General features: G+C 39.9%; 1 protein-coding gene across 4 annotated transcripts in view; it reads right to left on the bottom strand.

Moving 5' to 3' along the window:
* Positions 1-1,797: 1,797 nt before the first annotated feature.
* Positions 1,798-23,976, bottom strand: part of AHCYL2 (adenosylhomocysteinase like 2) — a 187,327-nt gene continuing 165,148 nt past the window's right edge. For all 4 annotated transcript variants that reach the window (XM_040259613.1, XM_040259614.1, XM_040259616.1 and 1 more), the window contains exons 8-17: positions 22,541-22,657; positions 20,533-20,596; positions 19,964-20,052; positions 16,083-16,153; positions 13,836-13,930; positions 8,891-8,989; positions 6,896-6,964; positions 6,697-6,775; positions 5,128-5,248; positions 1,798-4,730 (exon numbers count right to left, since the gene is read on the bottom strand). In XM_040259613.1, the coding sequence (XP_040115547.1) occupies positions 4,724-4,730; positions 5,128-5,248; positions 6,697-6,775; positions 6,896-6,964; positions 8,891-8,989; positions 13,836-13,930; positions 16,083-16,153; positions 19,964-20,052; positions 20,533-20,596; positions 22,541-22,657 (811 nt within the window). In that variant the 3' untranslated portion in view covers positions 1,798-4,723. The remainder of the gene's footprint in view (positions 4,731-5,127; positions 5,249-6,696; positions 6,776-6,895; positions 6,965-8,890; positions 8,990-13,835; positions 13,931-16,082; positions 16,154-19,963; positions 20,053-20,532; positions 20,597-22,540; positions 22,658-23,976) is intronic.

The following is a 23,976-nucleotide window of genomic DNA, read 5'->3' as shown; positions in this document are numbered from 1 at the left end:
AGGAAGATATCTGGAAACAACTACTGGAAGAAGTAACAAGGAACCACAGATTAACTTAAAACTGAAACTGTAGGCCATGGAATTGGCACACACACTATTTCTTTTAGCTTATAGCCATCAACATCATTGATCACAGAGGTGCCCATAAATATACCTTGGAGCTAATTAGGGGCTGGTGTACATCTTGCAGAGATGGCTCCCGTGCTGAGTTATTTTTAAAACTACATTACCACTTTTCCTGTCCCAAAACTTAGGTATTATGAGGCTGCTGGCAGAGGGCTAGAAAGAGGTATAAACAGGTATAGTTACAAGGACCAAACATGCCCATTTCCCCCATAAGCACTCCACTTTAATCCAGAGGTCAGATTTGTGATTAAATCGATAACACCCAACACTGAAAAAGCTTAAAAATAAGATTGCAGGAAATCTTAAAATACCTAGCTTTGAAGATATTGGGCAGTTAGGATAAAATAGTAGGAAAAGGATAGAATACCCTCCTCACTCCATCAAGAACACATGTGGCTGTAATAAGGCAATTGAGGCTGTAGGGCCCTAGACTGAGATAAGGAATTGGTATTTATACCAATTAGGTGTCTGAGTGTCTGCTGGGTCTTTAAGCAGTATCTTAAAAATGAAATCAGGTCATTAAATCTTTAGGAGATAAACATCCACTTGACAGACAAGAAAACTAAGGCTCTGAGTGGTCAAATAATTTGGCTGAGTCATACAACTTGTAAATGGTAAGAGTTGGTCAAGTCAGCCTGACCCCAAGCTCTTTCCACTGTACTACAAGATAGAGAAACTGCACTGCAGTGGGTAGCCTAGAAGGACCCTGTGAACCTGAAACTAAGGCTGAGGCACTCAAGTTTCCATCTTTCAGAAGAGTCAAACCTTGCTGCAGCAGAGCAAACCCTATAGCTGGCTCACAGGTTCCATTGCTAGCTGCTGCATCTGCTTTGAGAAAGGGCCAGCTTTGAGCCATTACCAATTACCTTACTACTACATCTAGCCAAGGAGAAGAAAAGAATGTGGCAGAGAATTGTCTCTAAGGCAGGTTTTACCTGACTAAATCATAACAAGGGGATGAATCCAACTGCTTGTTCTTTCTCAACTCCCAGTAGGGTACCAAGATGGTTTATCCAGCCCCATGGCCATTAGTTTAGATACAGACATCACAGAGGTGTGAGATTCTGACAGGGAAGAAACCATCTTGCATACAAGATGTAGAACTAGTTTAGGTTGTTAAGTAAAGAAAATGGCTACCTTTAGTGGCGATTTCTCAAAATGAGAAAGAACAAGTAACTGGACTGATCCTCTGGTTATGATTTAGTCAGGCAAAACCTGACTTGGAGACAATTTTGTGCTAGATTCCTTTCTTCTCTTTGGTTAGAGGTAGTAGTCAGATCCTCTAGTCAGGGTCTTTGGGGCCCATACCATAGGATGCTCCCTTTCTGTGCTCTCCAGATAAGGGCAGCACAGAGAGGGCTTGGGGAACCAAGAACCAGGCTTTATTTAGTTTCTCTGCCTTAAGCCTATATGTCTCAACTCCCCAGAGGGGTGGCCCCAAGAAGGCAGGCTCTTTATACACATAACAGGGTGGGCAGTTGCGGGAGGGCGACATTTATGACTGGAGTGATCCACAACGGGATAAGGGACTCAGGGCTGAGGCCCCTATTGGTAAGTGCTTAGCTTTTCATATCCTTGCACTACAGCGGGCTCTCTAGCTCGTTGCCCAGAAACCTCTCTCATCTCTGAATTCCTAGTTTACTGAAGCAAGGAATACTCTCAGTACCAGAATCCATTTTAAGAATATTTTATTTATCTTTTGAGATTACATATTCATTATTGCTGATCTAATACAATCACTTAGACATAAAGATTTCCAAGAGCCTCTCAGAAATGGCAATCATTAGAGGTTTTATTTCCTTTCAGTAAGATGACAGTGAGAACTAGATGATTATTTTTATATATATATGTATGTATATATAGTTTAGAACTTGTCCACATATAATTTGCTGGTGTTGCCTATTTTTTTCTGTAATTTTCCTTTATTAAAAAAGCTTAATGCAACAATGCATTTTGATTTCTTTTTTTTTTTTAAACCATGACAAAGTTAATTTGGCAAAAACCACAGGAGCAGCAATTTCAGATCTGTTCAGAAAAAGCCAAGCAGCAGAAAAGGGTCATAGGAGCATGTGGCCATGGGGTGCCGTGCTCATATAGGAGGGGAGGATTAGAAGCCAGGAGGGCAGAGGGAAGGTAGACCAGATACCATATTTTTTTTTTGAATGAGAAAAAGAAAATATTTCTATTAAGAAGGCCAAAAATATCCTTGAAAACGAGCACAATTCATTGCAGAGAAAATGGTAAGACCTCACAGGCCAGGGCCACATATAAAGAGATCATTGGTCTTCTTTCCCAGGCTTCCAGATACCTAGAAATGCATTTAAGGTGAGAGCTTAAGATGCATCCAGATACTTAGGATGCATCTAAGTGAGGAAAGAAGACACTTTTGTTCTGATTACCTGGGCAGAAAGAATAATGACTGAATTCCAACACCAAAGTAGAACCCAAATACTCAGGAGGCCTGGACCTCCTCCCTCACTAATGGTTATGATACAGAGTCCTCAGAAAGAAAGGACGAGTGGTCACCTGAAACTCAGAGGCAAACACCTCACCATGGGCAGCAACACGGGCAACCTAATCTAGAAGCCCAGTGTGGCTCCTTTTTCATGTGGAATGGTCTCTTCACTATGGCAAGGCAGAGTATGCGCTGACAGGATCAGCACATGCTTGTGGGTTCCACAGGCAGCTGCCAGGTTTTGCTGAGAAACAACAGGTTATGACTTTTGGCTTAGGAACATAATAGGCTAGGGTCCAAATATCTGCCTAATAGAATCATCTCTGGATATAAGATGAGATACAAATCTCATCTTTTGAATCTTCTGCAATTAATCCAGTTAATTAATACAAAAGCCAGTTAATTAATACTGGGTAGGCAAAAGGAAGAACTGAATGGCCTGGTGGAATTTTCAACATTTATGATCTCCATGAAAAAATAAAGCCACATATATGGCATTTTTCCAGTACTTGCTAAGATATATGGCCTCTGAGGAACCAGATTCTATGGGTTGAGTCTGTACTATTTAATGAGGCAAATTTAGCCATTTACCTAAGGTCTACCTTCCTGCCTCCAAAAGAAAGGTCATTTCCAGACTAGCTCTGTGGGTATATGTGAAGAGCAGGAGAAGTTAGAGAAGGTAGAAATCGGAGGGCAGAATTAGGTTGGGAAGTTTATGGTGATCCTGGGAGGTCTGGAGACTTTACCTCTTGGAACCAATCTGGTCCCAGTGGAACCCTTGAGACTAACAGGTCAGTCTCCAAAAGGAATTCAGCTCTTAGGTGGGACACAACATTTCAGGCTGCTCATATTACTTTTTTTTTTTTGTAATTTCAGAGTTTACTTAAGAAACTACCTCCAAAACACAGAATCCCAAGATAGAAAAGGGCAGAACATAAAGTGATATCCCAGCAGAGAAGAAAGACCACAGACCAAACTGCAGAGACATTAGATCTCAGTTTCATCAATGGCAATGGCAAGGGATGAATATTTGATGAGGTTCAAATTAGTCAACCTAGCTGTGATCACATGGATTCAGTTTACAGTGCCTTCCCTGTATAGCTTAGCCAGTTAAGGGTCAAAGCCCTTCCCAGGAGACAAATAACTATATTCTGCTTCTTTAGGGTGCTGAGCTGTGGGCTGCATTTCTGAAGCCCTGATCTCCCAGGTCCCTTGGAAAGTAAGCCACTTCCTGCTCAGCTTTAGAAGGAGTTTTAGGCAATCAAAGGAAGTTTCGGGAAGCAGTGTTTCACAACAAGCTTTCTTTTTTCTGAGATAGTGCCAGTCTGAAGGGGGCCTCCTGGGAAACTATCCAGTTAAATGACAAGGAAGTAAAATTATGGGCCCCAGTGGGGCTGGCCCTCACTTCCTGAGCAGAGGCTAGGTGGGTTAGAAAGACGCCAAAACAAATGTCTGACAAACATCAGAGCTGCTGAGGAAATAGTAGAGGCACACTCCTATTGGAACCTGAAAGTGTTAAAATGGACATAAATATTCAAGGGGAAAAAAAGGAGTCCTGGGTAAGGAAGGAGACTCCCAGGAAGCAGAGGCACAGCTGAGATCTCAGTGCAGTTTGCCAAAGACAACACTCCTTCCTTCCCAGCCATTTTACAAAGAAGGCAGTGATAGCAAGGGTCGAGGCTGGGAACCCAGGCTGTGTTAACTCAATGGCTTCCAGAAGGCCTCACCTGGGGAAGGGCCAAAGCTGAGAAAGGCAGCTGCTAAAAATTTATTCCAGAAAACCCCAGAAAACAAGGAGTCTGGAATCCACAGACGAGCTCCTGAGCCTGGACTAGAGAACGATGACCAGTGCTGAGGATTCCGAGTCAGTGGGGAATGATGCCGAAGATGCACGGGAACCCCGTTTCTTTCCTTCCTCAGCCTTCCCCTGTGGCTCTCACAGCCTTTGGGACAGCAACCACACTCTGGGCCGAGGAGACAGGCACAGGACTCTAGATTTTAATAAATAAATAACCTAACATAGAGGGTGAGCACGGCGGGCAGCTTATTGGAGAAGCAGTTTGCTGGGTTCTTTCCTGTATAGGAGTGGAGAAAAGACTTGGAGTTCTATTCCTTAAAACTTCTGGCTTGAGTTACAGGAACTTAATACCTATAGGGAAAAAGAAAGATGAGACTATGATGTTATCAGCTTGTGGGGATGCTGGGACATGAAGAGACTGCCTAAAGGTGTAACGAGGAGGCAGGCACTTTTCTGGAGTGTGTGGTGAGGGTAGATAAATGCAGTGCTTTTTCATATCAATGACAAAGGCCAGATTTTCTCTAGACAGGGATAAACGTCATATCAAGAAGATGAAATGACAAATCAAGAAAGGGAACACTATTTAATGTTTGGACATGGCTTCAAAGAATCCTTTGGGGGTGGCAGTGGGGAGAGTGGGTTTATTTTTCTGAGTTCATGGAAATATGGTGATGGATGCCAAGACCAATTCCAGTGCAGGAAGCTCATGATTACCCAGGCTTCCCCATTTCTAGGGAGTTCAAGGTACCTGTAGTAATTGGGCTTGAAGGGCCCATTCTTGTTGAGCCCCAGATACTTGGCCTGTTCATCTGTCAGCTCAGTCAGGTGGGCATCAAAGGTGGGCAGGTGTAGGCTGGCCACATACTCATCTGAAACAGATCACACAAGACCTGGTATAAGCATTCATGCCTCTTGTCTGGCTGTCCTCTCCAGCCTTAAAAAGTGGAAAGTGTCAGTCGCTCAGTTGTGTCTGGCTCTTTGCGACCCCATGGACTATAGCCCGTCAGGCCCCTCTGTCCAGGGGATTCTCCAGGCAAGAACACTGGAGTGGATTGTCATTCCCTTCTCCAGGAGATCTTCCCGACCCAGGGACTGAATCTGGGCCTCCTGCACTGCAGGCAGATTCTTTACCATCTGAGCCAGAGAGTGTCCCAAGACACCTTCTAATTCTTGGAGCTTAACTTTTGCTCACTGGACCCCAATTCTAAGGAATGGTTGCTTGAGTTTAAGTCCAGTGCTTTTCAAAGGCATAATATTTCTTCCTTACAAGCTATTTCAGCCTGGAACCTTTCCTTCTCCACAGAAAAGTGAGAGGGAGACGAAAGCAGCAAATCAGCCTGAGAATGCAAAAGAAAGGATGGGAGAGTGGAGGGACTGAAAAACAGGAAGCTCCTGCATTAGTTCTGCCCTGAACTTGATACTCTGGGTCACTCAGGAAAACTAACACCTGTGGAGCTCTGAAAAGAGTGACTGAGGAGTATCCTACACTATTGGCTTTGTTTTCAGTCCCCCTAGTTCTTAGCGGTTTCTATTTATATTCTCTTACCTAAATACTTATTACTTTTTCAGAATTTTGTGTCACTTCCTATGTATTGGTTTGGTCTCCCTAACTTCATTATATATTCAGCTATGGACTATTAGACTTTTTTACATTCATCTAAAGTGTCTATTAAAGGAGAATATATCAACTGCTCACAGTTGCTATGTATCTAATGCTGAAACAAAACAAAACCAGAAGCTGATTTACTCTCCCAATTTTTGGTTTGGGAGTTTATAAACATACTCTCAGTTCAGGCGCTTGCAGCAGTATTCTTTAAAAACTTAAGGCAGTTTAATGTTTCTCTTATACGAAAGAGCCACATAATTAAACTCTTAACAGAAGCTGTTCAGAGTCTTTCCTTTGGCCTGAAATAACAGGGTCAGAGTTAGGAGGTGGGAGTAGGAAAGTTTGGTAGGGGCCATTCAGCATCCTAGAACTGGAGTAAGTCAGATGTCACAAGGTTTTCCTCTCTCTTGGGGGGAAGATTTTTTTTTTTCCTTTGAGATTCTCTTTTTGTATAATAGATACTTTGGGAAAGTCCTGAGAATTCATAGACAGGTAAACTAAATCACAGCAAAATGTCCTGACTTCATCAGGGCAAACTATTTGGAAAATGTGATAAATCAACTGGGGATAGAATCTAGGAAGTCTAGCTCCTACTTTACATGATGAAAATACCCTTCTTTTATTCCTAAGAAATATAATGTCCCCCAACTTCACTTAGTCTCTGACTCTGAGCTACTTGGTAAGGAAGAGGAAAAAAAAGCTCATGCTTACCCATTTTCTTGGGCAACAGGTAGACATCTTGCTTATAGCGACCCTCAGGAGCATTGTAGAGCTCTATCAAGGCTAGAGCCTAGAAAAGCAGAGATGGATGCTGACAGACCACTCATAGCAACCTACCCCATATCAAGTGAAACCCTCCTAGGCTAGTACCCCTCTCCAGCCCACTGCTTCCCCACTCTGGAGGCCTTACCTGAGTTGTAGCAGTGATTGAGAGCACAAATGTAGGCACTGTGGAGCAGCTCAGGTTCAGCAGACGGCCCTAGAGTGCAAGGGTTAACACACATAGGGGTTGGTTAGACAGAGTCTCTGACTTGGCGCAATGTGAGAACATGATTGCCATTTTCCAAAAACTTCTCAACTAACATGCTAGACAAAAAGCAGTTGTTCAATCAACGGAAATGAACTGATTGACCTTTGAGTGAAATGTTAAAAAGTTCTGGACGATCTGATGAAGGTAACAAGATAAAAGATCTCTAGGTTTATGTAAAAAAGAATAGAAAAAAAAATAGAGGTGGTCACTTGACACAGAGGCTTATGCCAAGGAAGGCTATATTTCCCTTGAATTTTTACTTTCTATTACAGAATATCTTCCTTCTGGGGCATTGGTATTCCTTTGATAAAATGTCCTAAACAATGATCTGGTCAAATTCAAGGGCAATCTCTCCAGGTTGTGATGGGAGATATTTTTTGCTTTAGGAGGCTGCAATAGTTTCTGTGCTTCTTCTTCAGTTTGCTTCTCCTGAATTCAAGGGCAGTCATGTATTTCCAGTACGTGATTCAGAGAGTTAGAAGGACTGGAACCTTACCCCAATGCCATCCTTTACTACTTTATTTCCTAGGAAGCTTGACCATAGTTTTTGCTCAACCATAGTAGCAAAAAACAACTGTGGTGCTAGCTTTTGTCACCAAAATTACTAGCTGGAACCTCTCAGGGCAACTAGAAATAAGTCACCAGACAGTGGGCTGACTTTAAAGCAGTCAGTGAATATTTAACCATCTGCCCATCCTCTCCCTGCACATACTCTTGTACATAAGGTTATAGATGCCCTAAAGTATTTGAGGTGAGAAAAGGTGAAGAGAATAGGCAGAATACACCAAAATTTAAAGGTCTTTAGGTGAATACAGCATATGTTTTACATTTTTTATATTGTTTCTTTAATTAAGAAATAAGACTGAAGATCAAAACTAAGGAAAGTATTAGTATTCTCCTTGTAACCTTGGTATCTTTCCCTGAAGAAGAGAAAAGTGTCAAGGTAAAAACAGGGGGCATTGTTACAGCTGTCAGAAATCTAGGATAGGGAAGAGAAGCTGTCAAGAAAGGGAAAGTGGCCAAACACTGACATGGAAGTCTAAGTGGAATGAAAAGGCAGACTTCCCTGGTGGCCCAACGGTTAAGACTACACTTCCAACTCAAGGGTTGCAGGTTTGATCCCTGCTTGGGGAACTAAGATCCCATAGGCCATGAGGTGGGGCCAGAAAGAAAAATGGAATCGAAGTCAAGAGGAAGGCTGAACTAGAAGTCATGAACATGAAAGTGAAAGTCATTCAGTCATGTCCAGAATACTGGAGTGGGTAGCCTTTCCCTTCTCCAGGTGATCTTCCCAACCCAGGGATCAAACCCAGGTCTCCCGCATTGTGGGTGGATTCTTTACCAGCTGAACCACCAGGGAAGCCCAGAAGAAGTCATAGGGAACTATCAATCACACAACCAATACATAACTGACTGGCTCAACTTAGAGGAGCGGACACTCAGAAACAAGGACTCTATAAGCAAAGACAGGATCTTCCCAGAGTTTGCCTAAGACTGTCTTAGGTACAGTCAGGAATATCTACTTTGTGCCTACTGATTAAACCTTCCCACAAATGACATTATCTCTTTGTAAGCATCACTCAAAGTGTCAATGGTTCTACTCATTAATTCCTTCTACAGTAATGTCATTGTCTGACTCAACCTGCAGAGTGACAGGGAGAGACAGGATAATTGGTGAAAAGTGGGGAACCAAAATAGTTTTCTTAATTGCTGAATGAAAAGACCTTTCACAATTAGATATAAAATCCATTTGGTAAAGTAGTTAAGCCTCTTCTTAAGAGGAGTTGAAAGCATGAGAGAACGTGAGGGGCAGGAGACCTGGGTACTGCAGTTTCTCCTGCCAGGGGTGAATCTCTCTACCAGCACAGATCTTACCTCTGCCAACAATACTATCCTCTTGCCGTCAGGCCATATTACATGGTCAACTTGGGATCTCACTCGCTCCCACGTCAGTTCTGGTGTCCGCAGACTCGCCTGGAACACATACGGCAAGCACATCATCAGCTGTGCCAAGTCCCACTTTTTGGATGGAAAGATGTTGCAGGGAGCCATTTCAAATAGCAAGTTGAAAGAAGCAACCAACATGCCAGATGGAGAATACCTGTCCTGGGTTGGTTAGGACTGTTCCATTTCAGGGGATTTAATCTTAGGCCCAGCCAGGGTAGGGGTCACTCAGGATGTCATTCCACAACATATATTGTGCGCCCATTCTCTGCTGAGCACAGTAAAAGGTGCTATGGGAAATACAAAAGAAACCAAAGACATGGTTTCTGCCTTCGGGACACAAAACAATACATTTGTGAGGGGATAAAAGCCTTTAATACTTATGAAGCAGCATGCAAACAGTGCAAATTAATACAGTGCAAACTGAACACGTAAGTGCTGAAGAGACACAGGAAAAGGAGGGTGAGAGCTCAGTGAGATTAGTTAGAGAAGGCTGAATGCCCTACAAAGAGCATGCGGGGGCCCAGGGTTCTGCCCTCATGTTCCAAAGTCCCAGGTTCCACCTTCTCAATGAGGGTGGTTCACCCTAAGGTTACAGAAGCTTTGTGACCTAGGTGCAAATGTGAGGTAGCCTTTAGAGCAATGTTTCATGGTAGAGTAAAGCTCCCAATGGCTCACCCTCCTTCCATTTCTGTATAGTGTATATTCCGAGAACAAGAGAAGAAATGTTAAGTTTATTAACGGCAGCAATCAAATAACAGTCACAGGGTTTAGACTTAAGACCACAACTTCCTTCTTCCAAGAGGCAATGCCTAAAATAGAAAGGGAGTCTGTACACTAAGACTCATTGGCTCAAGCTGGTAACAACTGAGAAGTTCTGCCAAATAGCAGTTTTCAGACAAAGAAAGAGAAACACTTTAGTTATACAACAATCATTTACTAGAGTATATACTATATTCTAGGCATTTTAGCAGAGAACACTATTATAGATAAGACTGTGGACTCCCCTACTGGACTATGAGCTGTTTATTGACAGAGACTGTATCTTTTCGTTACTAATCTAGTGGGAAAGAAAGACATATAATTATATTCATTATATTTAGGACTTTATCAACGGTCTGGACCATTTCTTTTTTAGGTAAATGGGAAATATAAAATCTGTTGAGATGTCAAGTTTCATAAATTAGTTCAACTTTTCTAGAGGGTAATTTGGCAGTAGCTAACAAAATTATTTATTTACCTAATCAAATCACTTTGCCCAATCAAATTCACTTTTAGGGCTCTATCTTATAGAAATACTTGTTCAAGTTCACAAATATAAGTGCCCAAGAATGTTTAGCCCAGCATTATTTGTAATAGCAAAAAATGTATATCAACATGGGAATGGCTAAGTAAATCAGGATAATTCCATACAATGGAATATAATGTAATTCTTAAACTATACATTATTGTTAAGTGAAAAAAATCTAGTTGTAGAAATAATATACTATAATCTCAATTTTGTAAATTTTTTACTTCTTTAAAATATATTTATCAATATATTGCTTGAATTTTAAATTAAGCAAGCATTACTTTAAAATTAGAATTTTAAAGAGAAATTTTATAAAGAAACACTGTAAATAGAATTTAAAAAGAATTTGAACAAATAGGCCATTTGGGGAAGTTAAGGATATACAAAGTAATTCCTTAGCTTTCAGATATATTACCATGGAGGACAACAACCATGTAGAGACAAGAGATACTCCTTGGTAACACTAGCAACTTTTTCATTGAGATAATGGGACTTAAAGTATTTCAAGTTCTTAGTGTTTTATATTCCTAATCTTCCACGCGACAAGCAATCCTTGTGATCGGAGGTAAGGAGTCGACACAATGACAATAAGAGTCTCTTGTTTTAGGAAGTATTCCCTGAAAAAAAAGATCTAGTGGAATCAAGAAAAGGGAACTTCTTAGGAACATCATAAGATAGTCAACGTTTAGTAGAGGCGACTTATGACAGAACTAGGATGGCTATGATGCAAGCCAAAGACCTGAGGGTTTCAAATGGGGTTTAAAAGGAAACTTGGTTAAGTGACCCCTGGCACTGCCCAGGCGACCCCAATAATCTACTGAAGTCTATTTGACATTCACACTCCTTGAGAGAAGCATTTCCTATGGCTAGCAATTTTACAAGAATTTCACCTAGAGACATCCAATGCCTTTTCTGTGAATTTATAGTCACTAAGCAATCTACAAGGAAAAAGATTCCCTATGCTCACTCCCTTCCCAAACTAGGTGTACATCCCATTGTAAAGCCAAGAACAACTGTGGTTCTAGTCCTGTGAAGCACGGAGTTGGTAGCAAGTCTCAGGTGGTAATTCTTTGGTTGGCAAAAACTTTCAAAGAATGTGCACATAATGGTTTAGCTACTTGAACTGTGAAGCTTACAATCATATAGGCAGTCTGTGTGACACATATGGGTAAGCAGGTCTCTTTTCAGTAGAAAGGAAGTATGTAAAAGAAGGACTTGGCTGAAAGGCAGCTGAGAGCACAGTCTCTATCACAGGTTCCCTGAGTATTCATGGTCTTATTTTTCAGAAAATAACATAGGTTTCCAACTCTTTCCATGAGTGATTCCATCTTAAAAATGCAGCAGTCAACGTTTCAAGGTCAGGTTAGCTGTAAATTCTTACACAAAAAAAAGACCCTTACACTTTTTATCACTAAAAAATCTGGATAAAAATTTACCAAACCACTCTCCTTTGCAGTTTTGCTGAGTTAACTTATAGTGATTCTCCTCTCTTTTTATCACACTCTGCATCCAGTCCATGTAGCAAATCCCATTGCTACACAATATATCACTTCTTGACAATATACTGCTACCTTCACTTCACTTCTAACCACCTCCATTGTTTATCCATCCATCTAACCCAAGCTACTACCTTCTGTTGCTGGAAATACTGAAAAGAGTTTTCTATCGTCCCTATCACTACTCAAGCTCCGTAAGTATTTTTGTCATATAACAGCCAGGGTACTCTTTTAAAACATAAGTCAGATTTCATCAGTCATCTGCTCAAAACCTTCCAATGGCTTCTCTTGTACAAAGAATAAAATCTAAAGTCCAAGCCATGGCCTAAAAGCACTACATAACCTCCTACCTCCTTGCTGCCTGCCTCTTATCCTCATCCCCTTATCCATTCTGTTCTTGCCACAGTGGCATCTTTTCTGTTCCTCAAACACACCAAGCACTCTTTTCTGTTCCTCAAACACATCAAGCATGTTTCTACCTCATGGTCTTTACTTATCATCCTCTCTGAATAGTCATTCAAGCTTTGTGCAAATGTTACCTCCTCAAAGAGCCTTCTTTGATTGCCCTAACTAAACAGCATCCTCAATGCACTCATCTTTCTGTTTTACTGCAGTATTAGGCACTAAATGACATAAATGTCTGTCTAGTCACTGTTTCCCACACTAGGATACAAGCTCTGAGAAAGCGGGCATACTGTCCACTGCTACTTCTTCAGCCAGTTAGGACTAAGCACAGAGCAGAGCAAAAACTCAACACAAATTTGCTAAGGAGTGAATGAACATTCTAGGAATCCATGATTACTTCAGTTTGTTATTTCCTTAAATTTCATTTATGTGCCCTGTGACACTACCATTGAAGATAGAGCAAACTTTTCCAAAGTGATTCAACCACAGGCTGGACAGTTTAGAAATATTAATATCTTTGACCACTTAACAAAGGCGCAGTATCACACAAAAGTAAAACTTAACCAAAAATAAAAAAACCCCAAAACCGAAAAAACCCCCACAATCCTCAAAAATAAAAACTAAACAAATTACTCATTACAAGGAAAATATCATGGTAAGACAAAGTAATGGAGTCACACCACTCAAAAACCTCAAGGGTAGAAAGAGGCTCTGGTAGGTTGTTTTTTTCCCAGCTATTTTTAATAACTGAAGAATAGAACATAGAGATAAAAAGAGATACCATTTAAAATAGATGTCCAACAAGCTCCCAGTATATCCACTGATCCTCACCTGGCAATGCTGAAGCTCAATCAGAGCAGCCCTCAGTGGAGATGAAAGCATGCTTTGCTTGAGCCATTTACCCAGAGAGAAATATAGCTGTGCCAGAAAAGTGCCAGAAAAATGTAAAACCAGAGGCAAAGTCACACTGAGAGATACTTTGCTAAGTCTAATAAATAGCACTTCTATTAACTATTACTTGGGCAACTTGGTAGGACCAAGTGTTCTGCTGGATCAGAAAATTTTTGATGACTATAATAAAATTAGAGAATCAAGGTGATAGATTTTCCAGGTTTGAGGAACACGTGCTACTGAACTGATTGTGACACCTGGAGATCCAATACTATAGTTTGGAAAATACATTAAGGGAAGAGTTAGCACCATGAAAGAGGGAGAGAAAAAAAAGAGACCACAATATTTGATAGACACAGTCAATCTTAAGCAGTGTTCTCATTCCAGCCTATAGATTTCTCTGTCTTGACTTGTTTCCTTAGACCAACCTACTTGTCTCACTTTTATAGCAAATTTAAATATCCCCCAAATACTGACTAGCATACTGATTCACATAATTATATCCTTTTTTGCTCTTAATCCTAAACACAAAGATGAAATGGCTTACAGTACAAGTAGGCATCAAGCTTAGGTGGAAAAACACTCATTTTAAATGATTAAGTTGAGATGAAGAAGCTTTGTAGAATCCATACACAAAGGCCAAAAGGCTAGTGAGTGAACAGACTGTGAACAGCTCTGCCGGCACAGTCATGTTTAGGATGGCTGGTGACCCTGCTTCTTCTTCTTCTAGTTTATGTTTCTTGGGAAAGAGAGAAAAAATAAAAGCCCCCAGTGATGAGTCACTTGATCTTACCACATCAATCTCCGTGTTGGAATGTCCCATGTTACAGACGATGCAGCTATTCTTCATACGATCTAAATGCTCTCTGGTTACCACATTCTTATTACCTTAAAAACAGAAGAGATATCCACATGAAAAGGAATGAAGTTCGACTCTTTCTCATACTGTATGTAAACTGAACTTAAAATGGGTCAAAGACCAAAATGTAAGAATTAAAACTATAAAACTCTAAGCAAAGCATGGGAATAAATCTTTGTGACCTGGGTTAGACAATGGTTTCTTAGATAATAATACCTAAAGCACAAGCAACCAAAGGAAAAAATAAACTGATTACACTGAAATTAAAAACTATGTGCTGCAAATGATACCAATAAGAAAATGAATTGACAACCTACACAAAGGGACAAAATACTTGCAAATCATGATATGATAAAAACTCTTACAGAACAATAATAAAATTTCTACAGAACTCTTACAACTCAAAAATAAAACGATAACTCATTTTTTAAAGAAAGTTTTTGGCCACACCATGCGGCATGCAGGATCTTAGTTCCCCAACCAAGGCTCAAACCCTGCCTGTGCTGGGAGCTCCCCTGCATTGGGAGCACAGAATCTTCAACACTGGACCATTGGGAAAGTCCCAAAGACAAGCTATTTTAAAAATGAGTAAAGGATCTGAATAAACATTTTCAAAAGAAGATGTACAAAAATGTGTTGACACGCACATGCAAAGATACAAATCAATACCACAGTGACACAGTATTTCACACATACTAGGATGGCTATAATCTAAAAATCAGAAAGTAACAAGTGTTGACAAGGGTGTGGAGAAACTGTAACTCATGCATTGTTGGCTGGATGTAAAATGATGTAGTTACTTTGGAAGGTTTGGCATTTCCTCAAAATGTTAAAAGTAGAGTTATCATATGATCCACTTGTAGGTATACATCTAAAAGAACTAAAGACATGTTCACAAAAAACTTGCATACAGTGTTCACAGCAGCATTGTTCATAATAGCCAAAAAGTAAAAACAACCCAAGTGTCCATCAACTGAAGAATGGACATCACTGAAATGTGATATAATCTTAAAATGGAATGTTATTCAGCAATCAAAAGGAATGAAATACTGATACATGCTACAACAATCATGAAAGATGAAAATATTATGGTAGGTAAAAAATGCCAGTCACAAAAGAAAAACATATTGTATGGTTGTTTATATTAAATATCCAGAATAGGCAAATCTATAGAGACACAAAATTTAATGGTAGCCTAGGCTACCTTTGGCATTTGGGGAAAAGTGGAGGGTAGAAAGAGGAGTGACTACTAATGATGTAAGATTTCTTTTGGGGATGATAAAAAATGTTGTGGAATTAGATAATGGGATGTTGTACAACTTTAGTAAAAACCACTGAACTATATACTTTAAAAGGTGATTTTTACGGTATGTAAATTACATCTCAATAAAAAAATTAGATTCTGATGGTTGTATGACCCTGTGAATTTGCTAGAAAACATTGAATTGTACACTTAGAGTGGGTGAAATGTATGGTAAATGAATTACACGTCAATAAAATTACTTACAAAGAAAAGAGATTGAGGGGTTGATGTGAAACAAGAATAGTTTCTTATGGTCCCTCTTTGCCCCTAGCTCCCCCTTTAGGCTATAAATAATAGTTTTATTCTTAAATATTCTGATTTTCCTCCTTTAAAATAAGAGTTATAAAAGAAATGCAATATTCCAATGGAAAGATAATAGTATGTATCTCAGTATAAGTAAAGTAGCCGTGTCTCATATTACTCTCTAAAACTCAAAACCTACCTCCTTGGGAATTTAACACAGCTACCTTGCCCACTTTCTCCAACCAAGAGAAATTCTGCTCTAGCCTTGCTTTAGTTATAGGGACTAGAAAGAAATATACATCACTTTTGGAAGTAAAATTTTTTTTTTAATGTACAAATTTAAGATCTGGCTTCCCAAATAAAACTCATTGGTAGCCATCTGTTAGGTAGCTGAGGATGGATAGAGATATAAAGCAGTTAAAAAGGCTAGAGAGAAACTTTCCTCTAGGAATGGCCTAATGGTATACTTTTGGTCAGAGCTCTAAAGAGGTGGGAAGAACAGGAAAGATTGGTTTTGTGGACTACTATCTCTGGCTTTCAGAGTTTGGTTTTGTTTAGAGCATTTCCAGTCATTTTTCACTTGTTCCATGCAAGTGTTCCCAAATGCCATCCCATTGTCTGTGTCACAATCATACCTGTACAGGTAATAACAATATCCACTTGTCGGATGACCTCATTTAATTTCACCAGTCGAAATCCATCCATACTGTAGAAATAAAGTATGATCAGTTACTGCCTTCTGCCACATAACCTTGAAAGCTAGTACCCAAGTTGCTTTGGTACCAACATCACTTTTTGATATGGCTGGACTATTCTTAGCAGTGAAAAATTCAAACTGCTTCCTTAGTTCACATAGGACAGAAATAAAAGGTTCTTTCTACCACTGGGACCTAATTCTTCCTGATAACAGAGAGACAGAGTTAACTGTGAAACCCCAATCAATTTCCTAGAAAGTGTCATTTTACCTGAACCTACCCCACTGAAACTGCTCTCCCCAAGATCATCAATGATCTCCTGGATGCCAAAAGCAAATTTTTCTTAAAGACTCTAATATTACTTGATTTCTTCTGTTACATTAAACATTATTTGCCTTCTTAAAACTCTATTGTCCTGGAGTCCATGACGCTGTTTTCTCTTTCCTACTTTTCTGATTGCTCCTTCTTGATCTCAGTCAATCCTTAAATGTTGGTACTCTGTGGGGTGCACTTTTCCTCTCTTCTTTCAGCACTTATCCATTCCTGCCCCTTAGATACAAATGATGCCTCACAGGTGGCTTATTTTCACATTGATATCTTTAGCTTAGATCTCTCCAAAGCGTCAGAGCCACGGATCAAATTATCCACTGGATAGTTCCTCCTCATGTCCCACAAGGACCTCAAACTTATTATCTTCCCCACACCACCACGCGTATCTGTCTCTTCTTCTATGTTTTCCACCAACCCTATCTATCTCTTCTTCTATATTTTCTGTCTTAACCTACAGCATTGCTGTTCACCCAACTCTAATAAGAGTCAAACTATAATGTCCTAGCCTACTGCCTCTCCCTAGTTAAAACTGTCACCAAATTCAGTTGATTCTTTTTCCTTAATTCCTTAAAACCTCTTTAATCTATACTGACTCAATAGACATGAGTTTGAACAAACTCCAGGAAATAGTGAAGGATAGGGAAGCCTAGTGCACTGCAGTCCATGAGGTCACAAAGAGTCAGAAATGACTTAGTGACTAAACAACAATCTATTCCCTCTTCTCTATACATGTAGGCCTGACATTCAGATTGTATTATTCCTTGCTGTGGTAGACTCTGGCCCAATCTCATTGCCTCTAAGTTTATGTCTAATTCATTTTGCAGAGTGATTTCCTGAAATGCAGTCTGGATCATGTCACTTGCCTGCTTAAGATATTAATACTTCAGTGAGATTGCTTGGTATTAGGATAAGACAGGAAGACTTAAGTTGATATATGTGGGCAGCTCCATTAAGATACTTCCAGCTTCTTAAATATAAACATGTCATGCTCTCTCCTTCCTAGGTGACCCTTGAAAATGCTCCCTGTACCTGGAACTTACTTTCAAACTAAGAAGTCACTTAAACAAGTTTCAAGACTCAGCTCTATTGACACCTCTTTCTACCCTGCCCTGCCTTGCTCTATCTTTTATTTATTTTTAATGGTCATTTTTTTTTAAATTGGGAGTTTTTAAATCTCCTGCTCTTTAGTTAGATATTCCTCCTTTGTGCCCCTACAGAAGCATGTGCTGTTTATCTCTATCATTGCCCTTATTACACTGCATGGTGGTTATTTGTCTGTGTGCTTCTAAAAGCAGGAATTTGTTTCATTCTTCTACTCATCCTATTCATCCTCACCACAGAGCAGAGTACCTAACATAGGGTGAAGTCGCTCAGTCGCGTCCAACTCTGCAACCCCGTAGACTGTAGCCCACCAGGCTCCTCTGTCCATGGGATTCTCCAGGCAAGAATACTGGAGTGGGTTGCCATTTCCTTCTCAGTGCTCAATTCATGTTTATAAGGTAGTTTGAATCAGTATCTCAATCAGTATTAAAGCATGTTTAGGTTTCTCTGCTCAACATTCACAAAACGAAGATCATGGCATCCGGTCCCATCACTTTATGGGAAATAGATGGAGAAACAGTGGAAACAGTGTCAGACTTTATTTTTTGGGGCTCCAAAATCACTGCAGATGGTGATTGCAGCCATGAAATCAAAAGTCGCTTACTCCTTGGAAGAAAAGTTATGACCAACCTAGACAGCATATTCAAAAGCAGAGACATTACTTTGCCGACAAAGGTCCATCTGGTCAAGGCTATGGTTTTTCCTGTGGTCATGTATGGATGTGAGAGTTGGACTGTGACGAAGGCTGAGCACTGAAGAATTGATGCTTTTGAACTGTGGTGTTGGAGAAGACTCTTGAGAGTCCCTTGGACTGCAAGGAGATCCAACCAATCCATTCTGAAGGAGATCAGCCCTGGGATTTCTTTGGAAGGAATGATGCTAAAGCTGAAACTCCAGTACTCTGGCCACCTCATGCGAAGAGTTGACTCATTGGAAAAGACTCTGATGCTCGGAGGGATTGGGGGCAGGAGGAGAAGGGGACAACAGAGGATGAGATGGCTGGATGGCATCACAGACTCGATGGATGTGAGTCTGAGTGAACTTCGGGAGTTGGTGATGGACAGGGAGGCCTGGTGTGCTGCGGTTCATGGGGTCGCAAAGAGTCGGACACGACTGAGCGACTGAACTGAACTGAACTGAATAAATCCTGAAAGTGCTAGAATGGTGACAGTTCCCCTTGTGTGCTGGAGCCTTGACTTAGACAAAGTCAACAACTCTGTTGGGGAAAACTGTGGGTTGATGGCTAGCGTGTGTGAGGAGTGGTAGGTTAGAGGAAATGTCATGCCTCATCTATTGTGCATGCCTTCCTCGGGCGGGTTAATGGTAAAGACTGGGTGGGTTATTCAGGCTACAGACATGGGGACTGTGCAGTTGTTTTCAGGGACAGTGGCACTAAGTTGGCCAAAAAGTTCATTTCATTTTTCTGTAAGATTTTACCCAATATTTCTATCCTGTTGAGGGTGGCAAGAGACAATTTTAATAAGTTACCACTTAGTGGGCATTTATTATGTGACAGCCCCTCTACACTTTGCATAGTTATATATTTATTATATAATGTATGTGTTAGTCATTCAGTAATGTTTGACTCTTTGTGACACCATGGACTGTAGCCCACCAGGCTCCTCTGTCCATGGGATTCTCCAGGTAAGAATACTGAAGTGGGTAGCCATTTCCTTCTCCAGGGGATCTTCTCGACCCAGGGATTCAACCTGGGTCTCCTGCACTGCAGGCAGATTCTTTACCATCTGAGCCACCAGGGAAGCATTATCATATGTAATAATTATATAACTATTTTCTGAACTTTCATAATTGAGGTACATAAGATTACATACAATTTACAGATGAGAGAGGAACTATTTTAACTTTGGAATCATTTCAAGCTTAAGAATTGTAAGCACAGTACAAACAACTCCTATGTATCCTTCAATCAAAGTTAGTAGATTTTACCCTTCACTTGATTTGTCTGACATTTCTTCCTGATCACACTGAGGTGATGCATCTTGGGGAGGCATGTGACAGAAGCGCTCTTTTAGGTGCATCACTTTGGAAAGGATCTGACGCCAGCCTATTTTTTTTTGATCATTGTTTTCAAAGGGAGAGGGATGGCATGTGGAGCTGGGAAGGGCCTACCTATTTTCTGACTCAAGGCTTCCCCTGTTACTGCTTCCACAAGAGTTCCAAATTCTAGCTTCCCTAATAATCTCTGTTCTCCCAGAGCAGAGCTCCTAGATTTTTGAAAGACGGGTGCTTACAGTTAATACCATCCTCTCAGGATCCAGGCCCCTCCAAGAGAAAATGTTGCATTAACTAGGCCATTCTTTGGAGGCAGTTACAAGATCACGTTAGACAGTGCTGCAAAGGAAAAAGCAGATCTCCTTGTGCATGCTTACCAGGCTTGAAGAGCGCAGATGGGGTCGATCTCAGTCACATACACAATGGAGCCCATAGCTTTCAAGGCAGCACAGCACCCCTTCCCGACCTGGAGAGAGGAGAAAGAACACATGAGAAGGAAAGTCACGAAGAAAACAGCTCCTCAAAGCTTCTGGTGACGTGTACCCCCCTTTCCGCCCCTAAAGGGAATTTCACTGAATAGATTCATGCTTGGGGGAAAACAGGAAAAAAAATAAATGAATGCATTTCATAAACAAACTCCTCAGCCCTGCTTAGCACATGCATGTGCACAAGTACACCCACACTCACGATTTATAATCAAAACACAAGCTAAAAGAACATCACAAACAGCACACTGGAACAGTCAGAAAATCAACTTAAGGAAAAAATAGCAAAAATGCAAAGGGAAAAAGAAAGATTGTACTTTAACCAGAAGGCTTCTGAAGTTACTTTTTTCCCATTTAAAATGGTAAATGAATGTAGTTTGATGTCCACAGAAGTGAAAAATTCTAGTATATTTCTGCAAAATACATTTTAAATTCCTAATAACTGAAAGATTAAACCTTACCTCTCCATAGCCACAGACCACCACCTGCTTCCCACCAAACATCATGTCTGTTGTTCTTTTAAGTCTACGGGGGAAGAAAAATTGAATCAGAAAAATCTCTAGTTTCTCCCTCAAGAATAGACTGAATCCCTTTGTTTTCATTTTTTTTTTTTTGAGGGGGTTTTGTTTTGAATGTTGAAAGTAAGCCTGGTTTCCATTCTAAAGAAACTATTTAATGACTAGAAAGAAAAGTTCAATAAAATATGCATTTTCTTACTCCATGCTATCCAATCAATTCCATCTATATGTGAGGGTTTTTTCTTTTTTTCCCCTTGTCTTGGGAGTGGTGCAAAAGGGAAGAAGCAATAGACCACAAAGTAACTTTTAAACATAAAAGCAATATATATTTATTATATAACATTTAGAATATATAATATTTGGAAATAAAGATAAAAAATAAATAAAAATAATGTAATTTTATTTAGCAGGTGACAATGCTCTGGCTTAATGTAAACTTTCTAGCTTACTGAATGAGACACATAAAATAGAATGCTGATAAATGAGTCCTATATTTAGTAATATCAGAATGGCCAATAGGTCCCACATTAATTCAGGTAGGGTAACAGGCAACAAGGTGGAGAAGAGCCGTGAAGCATGCCAACACTGACTGCATAAGCAGTGAGTTTTCTGGGCTGAGTCCTTTTCAGACGTGTTCTACTTCTTTGTCCCTGAGTCTCTATGAAGCTAGAATAAAGGTCCTTACTGTTTTCCGGCTCTCTTAGAAGAAGTTGTAGGAGCAGTTTCTGGTTTCTCTTTAGGTCTGGTTGATCTCCCTTCTCTAGGAAGCCCTGGCTAGGCAGAAGAAACTTTTCGACTAAAATCTGCCATTCTGAGACAGTTCTGACAAATATCTGTGGGTCTTTCTACTCATCTATCTGGTTAACCTCTCCTGTTGAAAAGAGTCTAAAAATGCCCCAAGGGAAAGTAGAAATCTATCTTTTTAATGACTTGACAACTCCACTCACTAGGAACTAGTGTAACTCCATGAACCCCGATGAGACTCAGTAACTATCAGTTAAGTGCAGAGGCAATTTCTGTTGAGTGATGAGGGTAAGTGTGGCTTGGCGACAACTGTATTCAAAAGTCATGGCTTAGAATGGTCCTGGACTGGCTCAGCACCAACAAGGAAATCACTAGTGCCTGTGGTGTTCCAAACTGCCTGATGTTCAGACTAGTAATGTGGCCCCCAGGCCCTTTCTTCACTTTTCCATTAACCTATATATGATGGAAACCATTTGGTTTGGCAGTATTCTAAACCAGCTTAATGCTTTCATACAGGGAATTATTGAGTCATCTTAGCAAGAAAGAAGAAATGTCAGGACACAAGTGTAGACAGCAACTGGGTTCTGGAAGAACAGAGTTTTTGGTATATTATATCTAAGTAGATTTTTTTTCAGACTTGTAGTCCTCACAGATGTGAAAAACTACAAATGCCTCTGGGAAATGACCCTTTGCTCACCATGATTTTCCAGATGGCCAAAGAATTGTTATGATGGTTGTAACTTAAGTCATGACAACATGACCTGGAAGAGAAACACCAGGAACCTTTTCCTAAATCAACAAAGATACTTATACTGACTGACTTCCAGGCCTGATACGATCGCAAAGTAAAAACTGTCACCAAAAGACAGGAGCTGGTCTGATTTTTTAAGTAAAATAGATTCACTTGCAATAGCGATAGCAATGGTAACTACGTCATAAAATATTGAGTATTGAGTATGATGTCATAGTGATAGCAAAGGTATCTTTGGGTTATAAAATATTGAGTATGATATGTGTTATAAAATATTGTGTCTAAGATACAACTAGTTTCATCCTATAAGGTATATATATAGAAACAAAGAATACATTTTCAGAGTCTGTATACAGCTTAGAGGTGCTACAAAAATCATTTCCAGAAACAACCAAAACCAAAAAATTTAGAACCTCAATTCAACAACTGAAGTTCACTACAAAGATAATCCATTACCCATCAAGAATTGATTCACGGCAACAGTAGAGGTTGTCAAATTTCTGTTTTGTGACTGAATCATTGACATTCATGGCTGGAACACACAGCTTTCCAGCTTTGGATAGCTGGTAGAGCCTAAGGATAAAGGAAATAAAAAAGAACATAAAATAATGAGATATTCCAATCCATCAGTTTCATACCAAATTTTAAAAATAAGTTAATTGAGTAGGCATGAGAGCCTGAGACACAACTAGTTTCATCCTATAAATTATATATAGAGAAATAGAGAATACCTTTTCCAGAGTCTATATACAGCTTAGAAACAAAGATCTTAATCAAAAGGCACATGGGGAAAATCTTTGACCCACCTCTAAATTTTAAGGATTAAAATGTAAAACTTTAAATTGCTTATTAATTTTATTTCTCTTTTTAACTATAAGAGAAACTTTGAAGTACTGTTTTAATCCCACTACTCTAAAGCAACAATTTTAACTTTCAAATAGTTTTAATTTTATAATTTCAGTATACATACCTATAAATATGTATATCTACATGCATACTAAGTTGCTTCAGTCGTGTCTGACTCTGTGCAACCCTATGGACTGTAGCCCACCAGGCTCTTCTGTCCATGGGATTCTCCAGGCAAGAATACTGGAGTGGGTTGCCATTTCCTCCTCCAGAGGATCTTCCTGACCCAGGGATCAAATCCATGCCTCTTACATCTCCTGCATTGGTGGGTGGGTTCTTTACCACTAGCACCACCTGGGAAGTCCATATATCTATATATAAGGGTTATTTTTTTTAATTCAGTCAACTAAAAATTATAACCAGATCTTTTATTCAAAACTCACCCCTTTCTAAAAGTTTGAAAATTTGGGACAATTCATAGTTTTATACATTCAAAAAGATCACAATATAATAAAGCAGTGATAGTGGCTTATTCAGAATTTATTTCCCTAAAACTTTCTTACTTTAGCTCTTTCTGGGTAAATAACAGGAAACAGAAATGGTTACAATTGTACTCAGGGAATTAAGACTCATTTGAGAAACAGAACCCTTAAATACTGTGCTCTCTGTGTATGAATGTAAGCTCTCTGAGGGACCAGGATTTTTTTCCCCACTGCGAGATCCCTAGCATGGTTTTTAGAGCAGTTATTGGTTCAATGCAGAAGTTCAATAATTGAATTTGTCCCAAAGACAAGCAGTCATTGTATTACAATGCTAGAAAACATGAGGCCCACACTGTTCTCCTACACTCCTCATTATTTTAAGTTTGTTATTTGTGTTGTTAATTTAAAACACAAGTATGCAGATTCGGATCTCATCATTTCAGAGCATCATTTTAATTTTTAACATAATGTAGTCTATAAGTGGGCTTCCCTGGTGGCTCAGTGGTAAAGAATCCACCTGCCAATGCAGGAGACTTGGGTTTGATCCCTGTGTCAGGAAGATCC

This window comes from Oryx dammah, unplaced genomic scaffold, assembly GCF_014754425.2.
Source record: "Oryx dammah isolate SB20612 unplaced genomic scaffold, SCBI_Odam_1.1 HiC_scaffold_18, whole genome shotgun sequence".
Taxonomy (NCBI): domain Eukaryota; kingdom Metazoa; phylum Chordata; class Mammalia; order Artiodactyla; family Bovidae; genus Oryx; species Oryx dammah.
Note: the sequence above shows the minus strand (reverse complement) of the source record. Positions and strands in the feature narration are given on the sequence as shown.